At 34.8% G+C, this 22,858-nt stretch overlaps 1 protein-coding gene across 6 annotated transcripts in view; it reads left to right on the top strand.

The window, feature by feature from the left end:
- The window catches only part of Foxp2 (forkhead box P2), a 545,581-nt gene that overhangs the window by 487,736 nt on the left and 34,987 nt on the right, over window positions 1-22,858 (top strand). For all 6 annotated transcript variants that reach the window (XM_037203509.1, XM_028871779.2, XM_037203507.1 and 3 more), the window contains 5 exons: window positions 89-275; window positions 12,030-12,243; window positions 13,962-14,066; window positions 20,775-20,862; window positions 22,487-22,570. In XM_037203509.1, coding sequence (XP_037059404.1) covers window positions 89-275; window positions 12,030-12,243; window positions 13,962-14,066; window positions 20,775-20,862; window positions 22,487-22,570 — 678 coding nt within the window. The remainder of the gene's footprint in view (window positions 1-88; window positions 276-12,029; window positions 12,244-13,961; window positions 14,067-20,774; window positions 20,863-22,486; window positions 22,571-22,858) is intronic.

The following is a 22,858-nucleotide window of genomic DNA, read 5'->3' as shown; positions in this document are numbered from 1 at the left end:
AAAGGAGCATGCCTTTCTGTGTGCGAGAGTGGTTTGTGTGCACCTTGTTCTCTGCTGTTGACTGGGTTGGGTTTTCTGGCACCCACAGCAGCAACAGCAGCAGCAACAACAACAGCAGCAGCAGCAGTTGGCGGCCCAGCAGCTTGTCTTCCAGCAGCAGCTTCTCCAAATGCAGCAATTGCAGCAGCAGCAGCATCTGCTCAGTCTTCAGCGTCAGGGCCTCATCTCCATCCCACCAGGCCAAGCCGCCCTTCCTGTCCAGTCGCTGCCTCAAGGTATAGAGGATATGCTGCAAATACTTCATTACTGCTCTTGCACTTTCTACCAATTCATGCTGTTGTAGATATATACCTTACGCCTTGAGGTATTTTGGCTTATGTCCTTCAAGTTAATAGCTGAAGCATGACTGCTGTGATGGTCACATGACACACTTGCTATATTCTCAGAAATTCTACTACACACTGTTTTCAAGTGTAGAGTAAAACTATCTCAAGTGTTTTGTTAAATATTAAATACAAGTCCGTTAGTTTTATGGGCAAGAGTAATGTATAAGGCAAAACAATTCAAGTACCACTGAATACATAGGGAGCTCTGCAGGGAAATGGATGGCTTAGGAAGGGTGGTAGTACTCCATTTACCAGGAGCTGATAATGAGTTTGGTGGACAGCTGATGAAAACACAGGTTCAGTGGCGCTGAAATCACAAGGACTAGACAAGCTGTGTGTCATCTGTAGAGCATTTGCAAGCTCTGTGCTGTAGGAAGCCCAGCATTTGTCATGGGATTGCAATAATAGAATTTCCCCAAATCACTCTACTGACAATGTAAATTATAGTTTTAAATGCTATTGACCATACTCTAATTTGGTTTTCTATATAAGCGACATCTGAGTGTACTCTAATGTAGTTATATATGTGCACTATTCCCAACCTCAGAGAAGGAAGTTTAAGGAAGAAAGATAAACAATGGCTAAAATTCCCAATTCAAGTAAAAGTCAAGTATCATTAATCTTTGTGAATGGATGTTCTAATTTGCATTTGGATTTTGTTGTGACAAAGTTCATTTATACATGTGAACTTTAGTTCAGGTTCACTATATCTGTCACAGAGGAGTTTATCTTATACTAGTGTTTGTCACACACATAACTGACTCTGTAGGACACACCCAAAAAAGGCAAGAACAGTTTAATAGGAAGTTAGACAAGCAAAATCCAGTATTTACATTGCACATGACCATTGTTTGATGGCCAATAAAATTAATTATATTATAATGCAAATTTTCTTTTATTTATCAAATTACTATTCCTTTTATCTACCTTTCCCCAAATTTCCCTCTTTCATTTAATTTGAGATGTAATTCACTTGTGTAAAGCATTCCTGGGGAACCCAGAAGACAAAGCTTATTTATTGAAAGAAAGTCTGGGCATAGGCCCAGTTTTCAGACTTATTCTAGAAAGAAGTGGGATAAACTTCAATATCATCATAGAAAAATAAACATTCCATTCATTAATTATGGTTCTTTAGAAAAATAATATTATCAGAGGATAAATGAAAAAATAAGAATCACAGAGGATATTTATAAATTAATTCATTGCAATCATGGATTTTATTGATAACAATTATTTGTTGATAGAAACTATACCCAAATAGAAGCAATTAGTTTATCTCCTTGGTTTTTTTTAATTTAATAAAAGTTTAAAAAAGTCTCCATTTAGAATCTCCTCAAAAGTAAATCATGATTTTACTGTAGTATTGTCTTTGAAATTCTTTAAGAAAGTTTATTATTTAAAGTAATTTTTAATTTTTTCCAACTCCAGCCAAATTCTCATCAAGCAACTCAATTTATTATTTTATAATCATCCCAGTCATTTTCAAATGAAAATTTCTCTTATTTCTGAGCTGGTTTGGTATAGAATTATTTTTCACATTTTTTTCTACTTTTACTTTTCAAAGGATGTAGGAAAACTAAAATGTACACAATTAAGGAATTCAGGAAAAGAAGGATTCTAAGAGCAAAGCTTAGTTTGGGCAGAAAATTTCCTTATTTATTTACTTTGTCTTTGTTGAGACAGGGTCTTACTCTGTAGTCCATAGTAGCTTAAATCTCACTCTGTAGCACATTCTACCCTTGAACTTAGGAGCAATCCTTCTGCCTTAGCCTTGCAAATGCTGGTGTTACAAGCACAAGCAACAACATCTACTTAGAAAATTTATAGTTAAGAAAAAAGCATGAAGCCACAAAAAAATTCCCCTCTGATGAAAGAGACATAATGAAATTGAACAATTGTGGGCCTCAACCTCAGTGGTTGCTGTGACCACTGCTGTCGATGAGACCACATCAGGAGCAGAAACTGCAGTCCTCTTCACATTGTCACTAATTATTGAATGTGAAAACTATCATTTTTAAGACCCATCATTCAAACACAGGCTGAATTTGTTTAATACCAACCAGCCATAGGAAAGGAATGGTCCACTTTTCTAAACTGTGGGTATTAAGACCCAGGATTCTATAGCCATGGAGTCAACAAACTATAATAAAATACACTGGGATAAAACTGGTTTGTGCTGAGCATGTACAGATTTATTTCTCAGCATTTGCCACTAAAATATAGTCTAATAACTATTTGTGTAATATTAGCATGGCATTAAGTGTTACTTTCAAGGATGTGTTCAGAATATATATAAATCTATCTATCTATCTATCTATCATCTATCTATCTATCTATCTATCTATCTATCATCTTTCTTTCTTTTTCTTTCTATATATCTATCTATGCATCCATCTATCTATCTCCAGTATAGCAGACTTTGATGTCTACTGGGCATACATTCTGAGGGACAACTATGATATCATAGTACTAATATGGTAGAAATCTAAAATCAGAGTAAGAAAAAAGTAAAGAAGCAATTGTTGGTTAGTATAAGGCCCAAGTCATCTGTCTTAGCTACTCTTTATTTCAGGTAAAATAATTTTAATACTTTCATTATCAGTTTTTCAGTTCACCTTGCACTGAACTTTTGGTTTGTTGATTGATTGGCCATGAATAGTAATCACATGAGAACCAAATGGAATTACTGTACAGTGATGGATGATGTTCTCATTATGTCTTCAAAAATATGGCATAATTTATTTATTTCCATGATTTAACACAACTTCATCTGGCTAATTTAAATTATAACTTCTGAAACTATATAAAATGTATATAAATATCAGAAATATAGCACTTTGTAATTTTAATAGAAGAGATTTGTAGAACTTTTTCTGTAAAGTTATATATCTCATCATTTTAACATGAACTCTTTTAAATTTTAAGCATTTAAGTCATAAATAGTATTATAATACTGGATTTTAATATAAAATAGGTACTAAATTAACATCTCCAAATATGTACGTAGGTTGTATGTAGAGTGAGTGATAGCAGGTAACTTAAACCAAATACAAATAGTGAACTTGTAATCAATCTCAACTATACTGATTATAAAGCTATTTAACATATGAACAATATGCATCTAAATGAATAATTTTATTTATCATTGTTGTATAATGAGCTGATGCCATGGCCTACTCATTAGCAAGAAGAAATTGTGCAGGTATTTCCATTTTGATAGGTTTTTAACATCAGATAAAATTTACCTTTGGAATACAATATATTCACAGGTTAACTTTGACTTTATTCAAAATTTTATTTTTCTTACTTTTAGTAACTTGAAGTTAACTGTATTCCAAAAAAATATTAAATAGAAAACTCGAGAAAGAATTAATAATTTTAAATTGTTCAGCATCTGGAGTGGCATGATGAAATTTCGCAGCATCCTATTTCACCCTGCCACTGTCTACCATACCTTTGTCAGGCATATCTATGTAGTGTCCACATCCACTCTACCCATCCTTTTTTCACTCATCCCTCCTCAGTATCAGATTTGTTGTTGTGAGTTCCTAGTACTTGTGTTTTCTACACCCTTATTTTAATTATTAATGACCCTAACATGGTGATTCAAAAATGCTGAAGGGGAGGAGAGAGTTGTCTCCTCTAAATGAAAAAAAAAAAAAAAAAAAAAAAAAAAAAAAAAAAGCTGAAACTTGTCCTAATAAGTCGTAAAAGTCGTATTGTAATGTTGTTAAGATTTACAATGAAAATTAATGTTCTATCTATGAAACTCTGATAGATAATTTTCCTAACACAGCTCACGCAGCAAAACTTACAGCAATAATGAGTGATAACTGCTTAGTTGAGGTGGGAAAGGCATCAAATTATAGGTTTTGGTGCTATCCACAGTTTCAAGAATGCACTGGGAGTCTTGAAATCTGTTAGTACTGTATATGGATAGAAAGGTATGGTGAAAGTTTTATATCACTCCACTTATTTTATAAATGTATAAGTTATTTAAGATATAAGATTTCAATTAACAATGTGCATGAACAAACATAGCATACTGCTTTTCACATCATGATCCAAGGTTTAAATATAACAGCAATAGAAAAAAATATAAGCAATAACCACCAAGCAGAATTATTATTCAAATACCAAAATAGTTTTATTTAGAGATTAATATTCCAAAATTCTTTCAGTTACTTAAATTTAAATATTATTATATTTGTTCCAGAATCAACTCTACCATAATAGCTCACACCTTTAACCCAAGCACTCATGAAGCAGAAGCAGAGGCAGGTGATGTCTGTGAGTTCAAAGTCAGCCTAGTACATAGTGAATTCTAGACTAGCACTACATAGAGTCTGTCTTAAGAAAAGAAAAAAAGGTTGCTTCCAATTATTTTATTCATAGAAAATATCTTGCAAATAATTAAATGCATAGAGGATTACTGGGTATAATTAATTTAGAAAGTATAAATAAGAAAGATTGATATTATAAAGTATTTTGAGTTATTGCAGAATTGGTTAAGGAACTAGCATGTGTTATATTAAAATAGATTTATTTGTTTAGTTAGTAGATTTTGATGTTGAGATTGAACACCATACATGATAAACAAGATCAAGGGAAAACCCAGCCTAAAGTGCATGTAATTCCATTTAATTCATAAGTCTTAAGAATATTCTACTTGACAAGTTTTGAGTCTTTGCCTGGAAAACTAAAAAACAATTTCAGACTTCAAAAATATACAGTCTAGATAAATGAGTAGGAAAATTATAAATTATAACTCTTTCTCACTCTGTAATCAGAGAGAGAGAGACAGAGACAGAGACAGAGAGAATGCCTATATCCATTAGTAGATATATTTGTCTTGGGTCTTAATCTTAACTAAATACCTCTGTTTTAGATTTTGGAATTTGGCATTTGGACAAAGTATATAATTGATGCACCTCTGATCACACAAACATATGAAAGATGAGTATTACACTAGTAGTTGGTTTTAATATACATAACACTATATTTTGTTTAGCTGATTATAAGCAAAGACAGATCTCTGAAAGATACTTCAGACATTTGATCTGTCTTCTAGGAGAGGAAATTAAGAATAAAAAGTCAGGACTGGTGGAGAATTGACTCTTTCAGTATAGACCCTTCTGTGCAACACAGTTATGTATATTATGATACTTTTTCAAAATGTAAATATTAAGATTAAAAAGGGGAAAGTACATAGAAGTATTTCAATTCAAATGTTGAATGCCAACTTAATAGACTATGAATGATACATATATGTCTACCAAACTTTTGTTGCTTTTGTAAGTAACCCTAGAAATTTGCAGAATACCATTAAATAACATTTATTTAGTCAAATATTCATAGTATACTTACACTGTATCCTAATATTTTTGTGTGTTGGTATGTATGTATATATACATGCTATGTGTACTTGCATGTGAATGTGTGCAGGTGTCAAGGCATATGTAGGTGTGTGTGTCTGTGCCCATGTGTATAGATGCACATGAAGGTCAAAGGGCCATTTCTAGTGTCTTTACTAGTCTCACTCTTCCATATATATACACATATATGTGTGTGTGTATTTGAGTGTGTGTGTGTGTGTGTGTGTGTGTGTGTGTGTGTGTGTGTGTGTGTATTTGAGACCGGGTCTCACTGAACATAGAGCTCATTGAGTCTGCTATGTTGGCTTGACAGTGAGTTCCAGGGATCCACCTAGTTCTATTCTGACTGCCCAATGCTGGGGTTACAAGTAAGCAATGCCTCACCATGCCCAGCGCTCTCTCTCTCTCTCTCTCTCTCTCTCTCTCTCTCTCTCTCTCTCTCTCTCTCTCTCTCTCTCTCTCTCTGTGTGTGTGTGTGTGTGTGTGCATATGCTGTATTTCTGTGTTTGTGTGTGTTTACAATCATATGCACACTTGGAGGCCAGAGATGGACATCAAGTACCCTGCACTATCATTCTCTAGAATATTCCCTTGAGAAAAGTTATTTAACTGAACCTGGAGGTATGCTAGTGACCAGTATGCCCCAGCCATCCTCCTGCCTCCACCTCCCATAGCGCTGGTGTTACAGACTTATGTAACCGTACTGGGCTTTTGATGTTGGTTCTGTGATTTGAACTCAGGTCACCATGCTTCCAGAGCGAGCACTCGTACCTTATCCACTGAGCCATCACCCCAGCCTATAACTTGGCTTTTTATGTGTGAATTGAGGACCAAAACCCAATTAAATCTTCCTGGTCATGTCAGGCACTTTATCAACCAAGCCATCTCCTCAGCCCTTAAAAAATTAGTTAGCAGTTAAAAATTATTTCTGAACACAGAAGAATAAAAGACATTATTTTAATAATTTTAATAAAAAGTCACTTATTTTAATGTAAAAAAGTATACATATAATATTTATAAGAACGACCACTGAAAATTGTGTGCTCACACCAAGGTTGTAAAATCTGTGCATGAATTATCAGATTGTACTTAACTCCTAGCATGATTCTTGGCTCCCTGTATTTGCTCCAGAAACTCAGAATGAAGGAGCAAAGGGTTAACGTTGAATTGCTTTCCCTGCTCCATGATAAGCTGCTCAGTTAGTTAATGATTCTTTGTGTTGACTTGAGTCTTGATAAAACATTTTCCTAATGTTTGTTTGTATGACTGGCAGTGAAAAGGAACGAAGTTCAAGCTATCATTTAAAAGTAGAAAAACATTTCCCAACATTCTGTTGTCATGGACTTTTAAAGTTACATGGTTAACAGAGGTTTTTAGAACTTATTTGCGTCTTTGACATAGGCCTAAAGAAACTGAATAATCTTCATTTAAGATAAAATTTGATTACTATTCTTTAATATTCTAATCTGCTGCTTCTCAGAATATGCTTGCCAGGACACTAATGTTCTATCTAAATTGAAAAATCTCTTCTGATTGGATTGAAGAAAACATACAGAACAGATGAACATTTAGACAGAGTGGCCAGGGAAGAAGTGCTGAAAAGTAGTCATGTGGGAAATGACCTGAGAATGTACCAGGTACCTTGTCCCAGGTCTGCAGTCACTTAACTAAACTACCTAATGTCCACCAATAGGGACACAGTACCTCCACTCATCAGTATTATTTCTAACCATTCTAAAAACTAGTAAATATGGTTTGAGGTACTGTGTACTAATTTTCTTTAGATGTTCTTAGTGCAGTGAGTGCCTAGAACAGTATGAAATTATGGTGTCTGTTACAGCTGACATACAGAGAGATGCCAAAGGAGGCATGTTTTAGCAGAAGAAGGGCTGTACAGCAGGGAACTCGGTGTAGAACTGCCAAGGTTTGAAAGACTTGGGAAGCTAACCTGGTAATGTCAAATAGAACACCTGTGTTTGGGGACATGAGCTATATATCAATTGTCAGGCTTCAACCATTACCTGCTATTAAAACTAATATAAATTAATATGATTGTAGCGTGTGTTTATCATTTTTCTCAAATATTTTGGGAAAACATTGAGATTTTAAAAAGGAGTCCAGTTTACTCTGTTTCTTGACATCCCAGAATTGTCACACTTGGGCCATTTACCTTACATCACATAGCCATGGAATCCTCAGAAGAGCAGGGTTGGAGGACTGTGAATCAGCAGAGCACTGTCTAACTGAACTTTATATTACAGTTAAGAAAAATAACCTTAAGACTTCCAAACTCATAAAACATTATCAACTGTACAAACTGACTGGCTAATGGTTTAATAATCATACATTGTTTTGTGTCCATCAAGAAGAGTTTAAGCAATTGTTAGCTGAAACAATTTTGTCTGAAAAGCAAGGTAATAGTTTCTCTTTTGAAGTTCACCTCAGGGTGATCCAGACTCTTGAATCACTGTGAAACTTAAATCTGAATCCTACCTCCACAACTGTGGTTCGCTGATGTGACTTGTGGTCAGTGCATGTTTTTTGTTTGTTTGTTTGTTTGTTTGTTTGTTTGTTTTAATAACCTGAGACTGTGGTAATAGGCCAGTTCATTTGGTAACCACTGTCTCCTTACTTGTATTATTCTGTACCACTTCTCTCTAATAATTGAAAACCATTTTTTTCTCTGCATTTAAGTAACAAACAGTGCTTGCATGGTAAGTAGGTTAGTCATCAAACCTTTTGGGGGTCCTACTAAGCTCCTGTCATTTGTCAGCTTTTCATTGCATGAGGATATCAGTAAGTTCTATACAAATGAATAGTGCCATGAAGATCATTCAAAATGCAAATTAATACTAGTATTAATAGTAATACCAAATTACTAACAAATATCATAAACTAAATATTAATAACATCATTAACTACTGTAGTCTCTCAAAATATTGTCATCAATAAGTATGCCAAATGTTATTAGTGACTCAATGTACATTAGATTTCACCAGTAGTATCTGTAGCTCTTCAGACATTGATCTTACAGCAATGCTTGTACATAAGATACTCTTTAAAGGCAACCAAACTTCAATATGGTAATCGGCAGGTCTTCAAGAACTATATTACTCCATTACAAACAAGGACATCACCTGTCTTTACCATGGACGTACCCAGCACTGTTCAAGGCAGTGGAACATGGCAAAAAGAAAAACCTGATCAAACAAACTTTAGTAGAGTGACACTGTGGTAATGAGCTAGCATGAGAGAAGACAACGATAGAGTGGAGAGAGACACAGAGACATCGCTCAATGGGCAGACCAGTCTTTGCGTAATTTTAGAAGCTAAATTAACATTCTTTAAATAAAAGTAGTCCAGCAGTCCAGGAATGATGGAAGACAAGGAGGAGGAAGACACTGGTTGCTACGAGGGCCAAAGATTTTCAGAGGAGTTGTTTTTCAAGCCATCTAAGTGAAGGGAAGGAAAAAAATCCTTGGGAATATCCTCAATGAGAGTATTTGTGGCTCTGGGAATAGCCAGAGCAGAGGCCGGAAGAGGAGTGGATGTTTGAAGGATTGCAAAGGCAGCAGATGGTGACAATGTGAAGAAATATGGGGAGGGTGACAGCTGAGGGCAGGCAAGAGAAAGAAGACCAATGCCTCTGAAACAGGAAAGGTTAGGTTTTCAGTTGCTTGGTTGTTTTTTGTTTTGTTTTGTTTTGTTTTTTGTTTTTGTTTTTTTTTCTTTGCTTGTTTTTGCTTTGTATCTAACCATTCAGACTGACTCCTGGGGGCTTTGCATGAGAATGGACATGATCTAATTTACCTTGAAATCGATCATGTGTGGCTTCTATATGAAGAACAAATTCATATTATTCAAGGCCAGTGAAAGTGAGAGGAGAGCATGGAGCTGTTGGGGCGGTCTATGCTGTAGATGGGCGACAGGACACGGAAGCAGCAGTGTGGCATAGAGAAGAGATGGAGACGCTGAAAAGGAAGAGCTTTCCTTCTGGGGTTGTGCTCTTAGGACGCCTAACACATTCAGAGCGGTCATAAAAAGTTATGGTCAAAAAAGGTTCATGATTCTGAGTTAATACTACTATTAAAGCAAAGTTAATGATTTTTATATAAAACAGTTTCCTATACAACAAAAAAGGACATATATCATTAGAAAAACACTTAAAAAAACAGAAAATGAGGTTATTCAAAAATTGTTTAGAAAGCCAGATTATCATGTTTTCCCTAATATCTGAGATCGTGCCTTCAAATATTAAGGATCCAGAATTACCAAAATGATAGCTTTGGGTAAACTGACCATATCTGGAACTTATCACATGCAAAGCAATTTAGTGTTTACCACTGTGAGGTATAATTTGGCAAGAAGTTACATACAACTGGACCAGTGAGAATTCTGGCTACTGGCTATTTATCACTATCTGTAGACCAGTGACTTCTTCATACACATGGCTAGAGAAAAGAGGGTTCACTCTCTTCCTCTGCATCTCTACTTTCTGGCTCTAGTTTTCCTTCCCCTCCTACAAACATTTCTCCACACATCCTTTGACAGATGGCCATCATTACAGCTTTTGGTGTAGATATATATTGGTTGAGATGCCGATTACTCCAGCATTATATTACATTAGAGGTAGAATCACATAGTATTACAGAGCAAAACATTTGGAACTAAGGGCCATTGACAAGAGAACATTGTGCTCACCTGTAAATTATGAGTCCTGACCACCAGTGAGGTTCACTGAATTCACAAATATAAAGCATTTGATAACCCTTCAGAATATATATGTTCAATAAATGACTGTAATTAAAATGATAGCATCACTTCCTTCACTAGGCTTTTATTTAGTTACTTTGATATTTTCTTCCTAATAAAATATTTTAATAGCAAACTCATTTAAGTCCATCTGCCTAGATTTATTTATTTATTTTTTGTTTATTGAAATTAATTTTTATACACTACATTCTAATTATGGTTTCCCCTTGCCCAACTCCCCCCAGGATCTCTGTACGCCCCCCTTCTCCTATCCAGATCCACAAACTTTCTGTTCGTGGATGGAAAACAAGCATCTATGGATTAATAAAACAAAACAAAATAAAATAAAACAAATTGGAATGGTACAAAATGAACAAGCAGAAAATAAAGAGCCAAAGAAAAAGTACAAGAAATGCACACAGTTGCATGCATGCACACACACACACACACACACACACACACACACACACACACACACACACACACACACAAAATGCCCTGGCACAACATTATGAGACAAAGAACATCCAAAGCTGCCATTGGGTTCCTTTGAATAAGATATCTACTGCTGGGCATGTGGTCTACCCTTAAAAGTGGTTTGTTTCCCTGGTGAGAGTGTACCTTGGATAAAACTTAATTTTCTATTGCAAGTGATTATCAATTGGAGATAATATTTGGATTAGGGATGGGGGCTAAATTTAAATTGCAATTTTAATGTGTTTAAACTTTTTGATCACATGTAAGCACTTTTTGTAAACAACGGTCATTTAAGATATTTCAAATATCTGAAGATAACAGTCAAAATCTAAAGACCATGACAAGCTTTTCTATTTCCATTGTTGTTTATGAGGAGGTAAAAATAAATAATCTGATCCAGGAAATTACTTAAAGTAAGAAGTTGAGTTTTCTATCAACTAGTAATAACTGAAGGAGAGATTTAGATGTCATCTACTTAAATGAACCATGGAGGTAACCATATTGGTTTATTTAGGGTTAAACTGAAATTCAATTACAAAGTTGGCCTCTGTGAAAAAGACTTCTATGGCCAGATAATTGCTAAATCTCTTTGTCTGTCTGTCTCTCTGACTGACTGTCTCTCTGTTTCTCTTTCCTTCTCCCTCTCCCCTTCCCCAAGTTGAATGTTATTATTTGATCTTGATCAGGTTGTTATTTTTTTTTGCTTTTCATTTCTTTTGATATGTTATTTATAAAATCTCATCTCATTAATAATACTAACTGTAAATCAAATCCGAACACTTAACTTCTAAATAGAACATATATAGATTTTTTTTATTAACCAGATATTTCCCAACACTGTTCTCCTCAGTACTACTTCCTAATTGTTATTTTTAAATAAAGAAATTTTTATTTGGTATTAAAAATCTTTGGTATTGGTGGTACAAAAGTGTTTTTCTCATGTATTAATGTTGGTGATAGCATTAATCCTTTCAAAAAATACGTGGCCATCACGTTCAATGTTACCTGTTACATCAGGGGGCTTCCTTTCATTTTGTAGCTGGCCTAAGTCCTGCTGAGATTCAGCAGCTATGGAAAGAAGTGACTGGCGTCCACAGTATGGAAGACAATGGCATCAAGCATGGAGGGCTAGACCTCACAACTAACAATTCCTCCTCGACTACCTCCTCCACCACTTCCAAAGCATCACCACCAATACCACATCATTCCATCGTGAATGGACAGTCTTCGGTTCTGAATGCAAGGCGGGACAGGTAAATCTTCTCCCCTGCTCTCTCTGCTTACATCCGTATTTCATCTCCACAATCTGGTAAAACTGAAACGATAATTTACACCTAACAGGAACAAAAACGTATTTAGAGCAAGTGAAGAAGAAATCATTATTGTTGACCTTTTATTATTTTAAACTATAAAAGAACCTTAAATGCCACCAGTATAGTAGATATAGTTGGGGAGCGTGCCAAAAGAAATTAAGTTTTCCTGCATATGCAGGGAATGATTGTATTGATGGATTTGAATAACATATAGTGAGTTACCTGAAGAGTTATGAGAACATTTCACTATTTTAAGAAAAACAGTTTTTAAATTCCAAATAATTAAAAATGTGTGCGTACATGCATATTCTCCTTAATATATACATATTAGTTCACATTTCAAATGTGTACTTAAAAATTAGAAAGTAGCTGAACATTATGTAATCCAAAATATGGATGATCAGAGTTGCTTTTTCTTGTTGTGGCATGATGTGATTAATAAATATATTAAAATGAACACATATTGATGTTTTTAAAAATAAATTTAACTGAAAACGCATGCAGGAAAATAATTTGACTTTTGTCACTAATGTTACATTGTGTGAAATAACTTCCCAGCTTAGTGTTTCATCTTAGCTGTGTCAAAACTGCCCTTCCAAAAGGAAAAACAAGGTATTTTTCCTGACTTAATTCAACTTTCTTAAACACATCAGTTCCAAATCAAATCAATTATTGTCAAATAACTTACATAAAGTATTAAAAACAAAAAGTTGGTTTTAAAACATGAAGATTAGGTACAGAATTTTATAATGAAGTGGCTTACACACACAGACTGCCCTGCTCCCAAATGAACATGTAATTGATTGGTAGTTATCTGCCATGTAATAACGTATTTGCCTAAATGCAACAAATACTTGGCCACAATTTTTTTCCAAAGAAACATATAAGTAATTGCAGCACTGTTTAAAATAGTAGACCAAAGTATGGTAATGTTCCTGACATTCATCTGAGCACATGTGGGTTTTCATGTTAGTTTTTGTTACAGAATGATACGCCTCTGGATGCTTTCATGCTGTTGTTTTAATTGAGATTAATTTGATGATTATATACTTCAGAAATAGGTTAGTTTTTCTAGGATCTCTCTATCTGATATAATAACCACTTATTAAAGGCCTGCCATAATTATGTTAGGATATTGATAATAGATACCTTTCCAAAGCAGGATTTTTCAAATCAGCTGTAGCCACTAGGAATATTTGTATGTACTTTAACACATGAATATTAGTTTAAAAGGTTCTAATGTTCATATTGCTTTTTAAAGAAGTATTTCAAAAGTATTCTGGTGATTTTTCATTTGACTTTCATTAAAATACATTTTTCCCTCTCCATAACATAAGGTTATATATATATTTTTTTATTTAGAGGTAAAATGTTACAGTAAGGTCATATGGCAGGATTAGCATATGATATTATACAGTACTCTTAGTTTTTCCTCCTTTATTAACAGTCATCTTTGGCTCTATTTCTCCTCTAATTGGAACATCATCTAGCCTTGGCAGTTGAACTATTCAATAGAACGATTAAATTTTTCTGACTGCTCTGAGCTGAATTGACCTGTTTTGACCTGTTTGTCACTGATCGTAACCTGACAGGCGCTAGCAGCCTGCAACGATTATGGCTTTCTGAGATGAGTCTGACGTTGTGCTCTCTTGCTTTAGCTCGTCGCACGAGGAGACTGGGGCCTCCCACACTCTCTACGGCCATGGAGTTTGCAAGTGGCCAGGCTGTGAAAGCATATGTGAAGATTTTGGACAGTTTTTGAAGTAGGTTTTAAGTTTTCATGGGGAAGGGAAGCAGATTACATGGTAATTTTGGCACACTGCTGTAAAGTAAACAAAAGAAGGAGGAATGAAAAGATGAATCCATCCTAGAACACATTCAGTTTTCAGTTTGTTTCAACAAGTGGACTGGAAAAATCAACCCAAGAGTCTTAGGTCTTAGTCATCTTTTTATTAAAGTATTTAGCAAATTATTTTGAAGGCTTTGAATTAATGGGAATATGAGCCTACCATGATGGTGAGACAGGTTTGTAAAGGAGCACTGTCTGAAAATTGAAATTTCTAATAATAGTTTCATGTAAGATTTAAATAAGCATAAAATATCTCTAAATGTAATAAAATAGGCATATTTTATAGATTTATTTAAAGTGGCAGACTTTGTATTTCTACTTTCAATAATGGCATTTAATAACAAGAATCAAAAATGAAAATCAGTGATGTCTAACATTTGAAGAAACAGCTACATTTCACTCACCTTGTTACCTTATGCCATTTATGATGGTATGTTTGGAAAACAGATTTATTTAATTCCTCCAGCATAAAATCCAACCTTGTGTATCCTTTATATCTCCCTACAGTATTTTAGTTTTGAGGCTTCTTCAGGGGTTCTTCTGCAGATGAGAACATTCTCTATTCATGAATGATGTTTCTGCGCACAGTATTGGTACAGGAAAGATCTGAACAGAGAGCAGCAGACAGGTTTATGAAGATGAGTAACTTCACAGGCTGAGCCTCTTGTGTTGTCATGGTGCAGCTAACAGGGTGAATGAACTGTTTCATGCTTCATCAACAATTAAGTTAATTAGCTCATTTGAAATTGCACTGCTTTGTTGCCAGGATGTTGGCAGAAACATCAAAAAGATGTGTTTACAAATGGTAGACTGACTGCAGAGTCCTGAGCCAAAGCTCCCTAACAACGAGGCAAGCACTTGGTATCATAATACCTTTATAAATGATTACAGGAAGACTTCCATGAAGATTTTCTTTAACCTTTCATAGTTTCAGACCAATTAAGAGAAAATTTGCTTCACATATCACAACGGCTCTTTAGAAATGGACTCAAATGAAAACTTACACGTCTGTTACACCAGACCAACTGTGAGCTGCCATTTTTCTGGGTGTGAAATTTATTATACTATTCCCAGCAAGGAGGGTATTTAAAAATTGTTAGGTACCTTGTTGAACTTTTCTACTACCAAAAGAAATTGGCTGAAACAAAGAATGGAGAGGTGTAAATTATTTTAACAATACTTTCATAATTTTATCTCTATCATTACTGTGTATCATCTGCTGTGACTGGGATAGTTTCTAAGGTGACTGATGCTGTGTCATAGGAATGAAAACCGAATTTATAATACTACTTAATTATATGTATTTTCTTGCTCTAAATATATTTTACTTAACATCTGGCTCACTTTCTAAGAGAAAGTGCATACCTCTCCTTCAGAACAGTTTCTTTTATGACACATGAAGAGCATTTTTCACACATCTCAAGTATTTAATTTTTATCACTAGCAAGTGGGTGAATATGAACTCCTGTTTTATCCTCCATGGTCTTTTTTCATATTCACACAGGTTTCTTTATTTTTAATTGGAGAAATTACAATTAAGAAAACATTTTGTTTCAATTACATATCAAATTTGGTTTCAAAGATTGACTGCTTTTCTAGCCATTAACTTTATAGGAATAACAGATCTAATGACAGTAGATTTTAAGGCATTCCTTTTACCTCATTTTTTATAGGATATGCTTTAAATTCTCTAAATTAAAGGTCCATGATAAATTTTGTTCATAGTTAATGATAATATACTACACTGAAGTGATATATTAATTTTACAAATTTCCTGAACTAGTATTATCTTTTTCTTAAAGATATATGAGAAATTTGAAAAGAAATAATATTTGTTATTAATAAAGTACTTCATTTATTCAGGAAAAAGTTCAGTCATCATATATATATATATATATATATATATATATATATTCCCAGAAATCATATGTTATTGTCCTCAGGAACTTTATTTTATCTACATATTTAGTAACAAGTAGGGTATAATTTTCTATTGAGCAAAAAATGAAAATTAATACAGATTAAGACAATAGAAGATAATCAGAAATACAGGACAAGGTCTACGCTAACATCTTTTAGTAGAAAGTTGTAAATTTTTACTGGAAAGTAAGAATTGACAGAACTTAACCAGTCTTTTTTCTGACCAGCAATTGAGGATTTCACTAGATCACTAAAAGCATTAATACTACTTCTTTGTTACTGTCTTATAAATGTCAAAGTATAATCGCTTCTGACAAAACTTTAGTGTAGTTTGACTGCAGAATTAATTACCATCCCATTGCACCGACGTCAGCTTGAATATAGATGTATTGACTTTCAAAGCCTAACCCAAAAGGTTTAAAGTGCAGCATTCCAGTTAGCAGACAAGTGTTTTGAACTTGCCTGCACAGGTGCCAGCAAACAAAACGTGGTGTGGGATGCAGCACCAGTAATACTGTCCTTTGTGAAAGTAACAATGGCGAGTATTCTTTAAATTTTCTGTGTGCCTATCAGCATTCTAAAGATTAATTAAACAATGAACATGAATGAAGACTGTTGGTGATTGGTGCTTTGAGGCTGGATACTGTAGTGAAGCAGGAGAAAAAGCAGTGGAAACAGATTCATTTATTTAGTAGAAAATTTGTTTCCTTTCTCTTGCAGCCAACTACTCTAAAATTTATGTTCTTACTTAGAGTGTATTGTCTATTTCTTTGTCTTTCACTAGGCAGCATGGCTACAAAATTATGACCTCAAGAAGGCATTCTTTGAACTTGTCAGAATGTTGTTTCTTTTGGTGACAGTGCCCACATCTTTCAAAACTAAGGCATCTCACGTAATCAGCTAAATGAATAGTGACAGCTAACATTTTGTATTTAAACTCCTGTCAGTGCTTAAACATAAAAAGCTTGATGCAAAATAAATCAACCCCCAGTGATGTGCAAGTAAAACATTTTGTTAGAACGGTCTCTGAGACAATTGAATTTCAGCACATCCCCCTTTTTAGCTTATAAAATGCTATATAACTTTAAATGAATTTGAAAAAATCTAGAGGTTAAAATTGAATTGCTAATCTGCAGTGTGTATAATTGAAGTTAACACATGCATCTGTAACCATAAAGGCTTCATTGAAGGCAATTGTAGATTAAATAAATTGCAAAGATTCCCCCCATACTTTCTGTCTTCCTGAAATGTTTGCTTAATTGTTTTTAGAAAGACTTCCACTGTCTATGTTTTCCCCCATAGTTCACACTACCTACCTAGCACACAGAAGCAATGCAGTTCTGAAAGAACGTCAGTCGACCACATCATTTATTCCATTTTGAAAACAAAAATCAATATAGCTATAAAGTGACCCATAAATTAGAAGTGGCTCCCACGATGTTTGCTCAGTGCTGGCTTTCTGAAGACCCCCTTTGCATTTTTTCTTCACCTCTCTGTTTGAACTGCAGTCTCGGTAAGAGGCTCATTAGGGGACATTAGGGACTGGAGCTAACCAGAATTCCAGAGCTTGCTTTGCTCTTATTAATGCATAGTAGAGTAGAATGCATTTAAATATTTCATAGGCATTCAGTAATTTGTGTGTAATCGCCTTGTTAGCAGACCAGGAGAAGTAGAGCAGGCCTGTGAAATGGTGTTAGTGATTGCATGGGTAATTTACAGACCTTTGCCACCAGAAAGCATTATTGTTGGCTAGGATGAAGCTGTGAAATAGAACTAGCAATAAGTTAAACAAGAAAGTTAATAAAGGTTTTCTAACAAGCATCTTCTGGGATAACAGTCCCACTTGGTCCTTTGTAAGAACCCATAATTTATGACATAGGCAATATATCAACTGCATAAGATGGTATCATGGAGAATTCATATGAAAAGGGTATTGGCAACATTAGTTCCAACTTCCTGCGAGGGACATGATTAAATGATTAATGAAATGTCCCTTTGCATATGCATTTTGAAACAGCAATTAGGCACTGACTGCAAAAATCCACCGAACCTCTCATTTTTCAGTATTATCTCATTCTTGATTTATAAATCATAGAGAATTTTTGAACAGCAATATGTAGTACCTGAGATGGTTATAAAAACATAAAAGAGAATAATTTGAGCACAAAATAGTCATAAATACATAAATTCATAATTTAATGTTAATGCTTAGCCTATTTATTTGGTCTTAATGCTTTGTATTTATATCCGACACTATTTCTGTACTTTGATTGGCATAATTAAGTAGGGGGAATGAATAGGCACCATTATTTTACATATCACTGGTAAACAATAGCGAGGAAAGGATAAGGGAGATGTGGCAGAGGTATGTATGTGTTTTTCAAGTTCTCAGTAATCCACTGGAGGCTGTTCCATAAATGATCATTGAAGGGCTGCAAGCTAGCCTATAATTACAGGAAAGAAAGTGGCAGCCGTGGCATTTCATAACTATGTGTCCTCGAAAAGTGCTTTGTGAGTTTGTCACCAATGATAATTTAGATAGAGGCTCATTACTGAACATCACAACACTTTAAAAACCTTTCGCCTTCATACAGGAGAATAAAGGACTATTTTAATGGCAAGGTTCTTTTGTGTTCCACTGAAAAATTCAATCAAGACAAAACCTCATTGACTATTATTGTAGTCTCCAGTCTCTATTCTAATAAAAGCTGCAGAGATAAATTGAATAGGTCTCTAAAACCCAAGTATATAATGCAAACATTTTGTGCTTTTTTTCTTGGTTCTATAAATATAAGTTAATTATCTCTAAGAAGTAAACAAGTATAAAAATTCTTTTTAGAAAGTGATTTCATGCAAAAATATATGTTATACTGAATATACCTATTCAGATAAAACCACATCATCTATTTATCTTCTATGCTCTATTTATACCCTAATCTTTATGTATAGCTTATTTAAAAATATGCATCTTTTAGGCTGATTGCAGGATAAATTATGTGTATTCCCCAAGAATTCATGTTGGAAAAAAAATATATCTCAGAAAAACACAGCAATACCAAACCTTAAAGATGCAACAAATTATTGTGCTAATACTGCTAGGACTTTGCTTCATTGTCATTAAAATTTGGTGGACGAAACTTTGAAGAATAATTATTAATGATGTCTTGTTTATTAGAAATTAGTGACATTTTATGCTGCTCACTAACCCCTGACTTACTCTGACATTCCATGCCTTCTTCCCAGAGAGCTTGAATGATTCCAGCCCTCATTACAGACACGTTTGTAACAGATCTTGCAGAAGCTGAGCCAGAGCAGACAGGAGGGGTGGGAAGGAACTCTCATGTACCCTGGGCACACAACTCTAGCTTGACCTGATCCACCTCACTATTTTAGTCCACAGTTTATCATCAGCCAAGCCTGGCAATTACAGCAAGATGCATGGAGGTCTGTTGCTATAATCAGAGAGAAGGTGTTAAAACAAACTGGCCTAATTTATCAAAGTTGGGGTGGAAAGGAGCAGAGGTTTCTGATGTCTGAACATAGACCTACTAGCAGATAATCTCACTTATTTACAAGTTAGCTATGAGTCACTGACACCCTAAGTCTTCATATTGTATTGCATATGCATCTGTTCATGCATTATTTCTGCTTAATTCACTTCAAGAAGCATAAGTAAAAAAAGGAACACAATTATTTCGTGAATTCAGTATGCTTAGAATTATAAGAAATGCTTTTGAACTATCTTAATACTGTAATATATAGAGGTAATTATATGAATTCTTAATTATGTGTTTTATTCAATATACCTTTTCCCTTTCTGTGGCTCATAAATTGCTGTCTTCATTTACCCATTGCATAAGTAGACTGAAGTTACTTTCTTAATTTAGGGAACCATCAAATAAATAATATATCATAAATTACAAAGCAAACTTTATTGAATATTTCTTTGCTTCTCAAAAATGCTGCTGTATTCGTTTATTTTTGGTACAGTAAGATACCATGCATTGGAGACACCCACCTTCATCCCTCATATAAAACAATAAGCATGCACGTTAAGATGAGAGTCACATCATTAGGATGACTTCTTCAACCATGTTTATATATGTCAGAGATATGTCCCAATTAGGACTCTTTATATGAAGCATCAATATTTTTATTCTGATTCTTCAATGTATTTTATGTAATAGTAATGGAAAATTATCATTGATTGTGGGTATGGATGTTTCTATGAAAAAAAATCAGCCACCTTTTCATAATTCACACCACATGATGGTGTAAGATACTTCTCACAGAAAATCAACATGCAAACAACAAACTTTTTAATACAAATGAAATCAAGAATTGCCTATCACACATGCGCACACACTCACATGATGTTCATTTCAGAGAAAATGGTAAAAGTCTGTGAAATACATCATGATTTCTACTTCTGCCCTGTAAGTGGATGGAGAAATGTCTTTGTAATAACATAAGCTTGGAGACAATGACCTTTTTAGCTATTTGAAGAGTCTCTTTGTACTACACAAATTTTCACTGAACATTGAAGCACATTCACCTTCTTTCTCTATGGCTTCAAGGCATTCTGCTTTCCAATTGCAGAAAAATCTACAAGTTCCTTGAAGAGGCAGTGCTTTTTAAATCAAGCACATACGACTGTACTAGGTAGCAGTTATAATTCTGTTTTGTGTCTTGTGTTTCACAGGCACCTTAACAATGAGCATGCGTTGGATGACCGAAGCACCGCCCAATGTCGAGTGCAAATGCAGGTGGTACAACAATTAGAAATACAGGTATGTCATATGCTCACTTAAAGCACACTTTTCTCTGAGTTCTGGTGTGTTAACTTGAGTACTAAGCAAGTGGTTGGATCTTCCTGGCTGCATCAGTGTGTCTTGGTAACACTATACTTGTTCGGATACATGGAGTTTAAGTTATTTTTAATAACAACAGTTGATAACAGGGTGGACTGTTATACTTTGATGTTCTTATCAATTGGACCTACATAAGTTTTAGGTCCTGTTGTATATATTTGAATATCCTCCAAATAGTGAAACCTATAGTTTCCCCATTGTAGACATGACACTGTAAACCCAAATTTCATAAGATATGACATTGTTGCCCAAACATTCTTTACACAAGTTAATCTGGGTTCCCCCTGTGCCAAAGGATTGTAGATTATAACCAAAGTGCCATTCTTTTTAATAACGTGAATGAACTACCCTGAAGAATAGCCTCATTTCTATGTCTACTGTATTTAGAACTTAAGACGTTACAATACTTAGTTTTATCTTTGGCTAACATAATGACAAAGAATGCATGTCACAGATGGTGTTATTGGTACTGTATAAATACTATTGAAGTTTTATTTTCAAACTTAACATTAAATCAGAGTTTTGCCAAAAATAAACAGAAATTGTAAGATTCATCAGAAAGCAATTTTAACATCCCAGGTCTTACTTTGATTATGGTTTGTCACCCCATTAAGGCTTCCTCTCTTACATCATCTTAAAAATGTCTTCCCAAAACTAACTCTTTGCTTTGTTTAATTAAACATATACCTTGGTTTTTCTCCTCTTTCCTACACCTTTCATTGCTTCTAATCCATCATGCTGTTGCTTTTTTCCATGAGAAGAAGTAAAAATGCTTGAGTTGCAAAATAATGAAGGATATGTAAAATGCATCATCGTCATAGTAGCACAGAAAGCTTTAGGTAGACCTGTTTACCATTGCTAAAAGGTGGACTAAAACATGAGAGGTCAGCTGATGATGCAGTCTGCAGTATGACCAATTATGCCTCTTTCTTTCTCTCTCTTTTTCTGCTGTGTATGACTGATGGAAAAGTAAGGTCCGTCAGTTGTAATGAGACCAAGTGCAAGTGTAGATGCAGACTCAGTGGCAGAGTTCAGCGTTTCACACTGCCTGGTCTCTGTCACTCTATTGAATTAGATTGATGATGGCAGATTGCAGGGGGCACTAACTGGACCTCGGTGGGAATGCATGAAGTGTGTAGACAATCCTGGCAGGCACTTCGCTTTGAGAACCCTTCACCCCTTCACAGCTGTTGGCACTAGTCCATTGCTAACAGTGTCCACAGGACTTTAAAGAGACACCATGGGCCTTCTAATTTATGGTTTCGGTAACTTGTTACTGTCGAGGCAACTGTGACCTCAATTCTTTTATTGACAAAAAGATGAAGTGTTATTTGTTTTCCCTGACCTTTAACATAAAGAAAGCTACAAAAGTTTTCTCCTTCTCTGGCTAAAGTTGCATTTCCTCCAGCTAAGTTTCTCGTCCCAGGTTTTATATGCAGGAATCATTACTGGGAGACAAGCTCAATGATAAGATGTATCACTGCAATAAAATAGCTGGATCAGTCATTTCTAAACCGCTTCTGATCTCACCCTTTCTTAACAGCTTTCTAAAGAACGTGAACGTCTTCAAGCGATGATGACCCACTTGCACATGCGACCCTCAGAGCCCAAACCATCTCCCAAACCTGTAAGTGCATATTGCTTTATAAACAGTAAATAGCTGTACTGATGTAACAGACTAAGAAAATGAACAATTTAGGGACAGTTAGAAAACAATGACTGTGATGAAAAGCACAGCAATAAAATGAAAGTAAAATGCAATCGCTTGTCAAATTGTATGTTTCTTTTAAAGTAATGCTATCTTTTACAAAATCTATCCAATCTACACCGTGGGGGACACTAAACAAAGTACACCTATCAGTGCACAAATCACTGCCTTGAGGCTGAAGCCAGGGAGAATATCTTTCTGTGATAG

The sequence above is a fragment of the Peromyscus leucopus genome, chromosome 3 (assembly GCF_004664715.2).
Source record: "Peromyscus leucopus breed LL Stock chromosome 3, UCI_PerLeu_2.1, whole genome shotgun sequence".
Taxonomy (NCBI): Eukaryota; Metazoa; Chordata; class Mammalia; order Rodentia; family Cricetidae; genus Peromyscus; species Peromyscus leucopus.
This window is presented reverse-complemented; position numbering and strand designations above follow the sequence as displayed.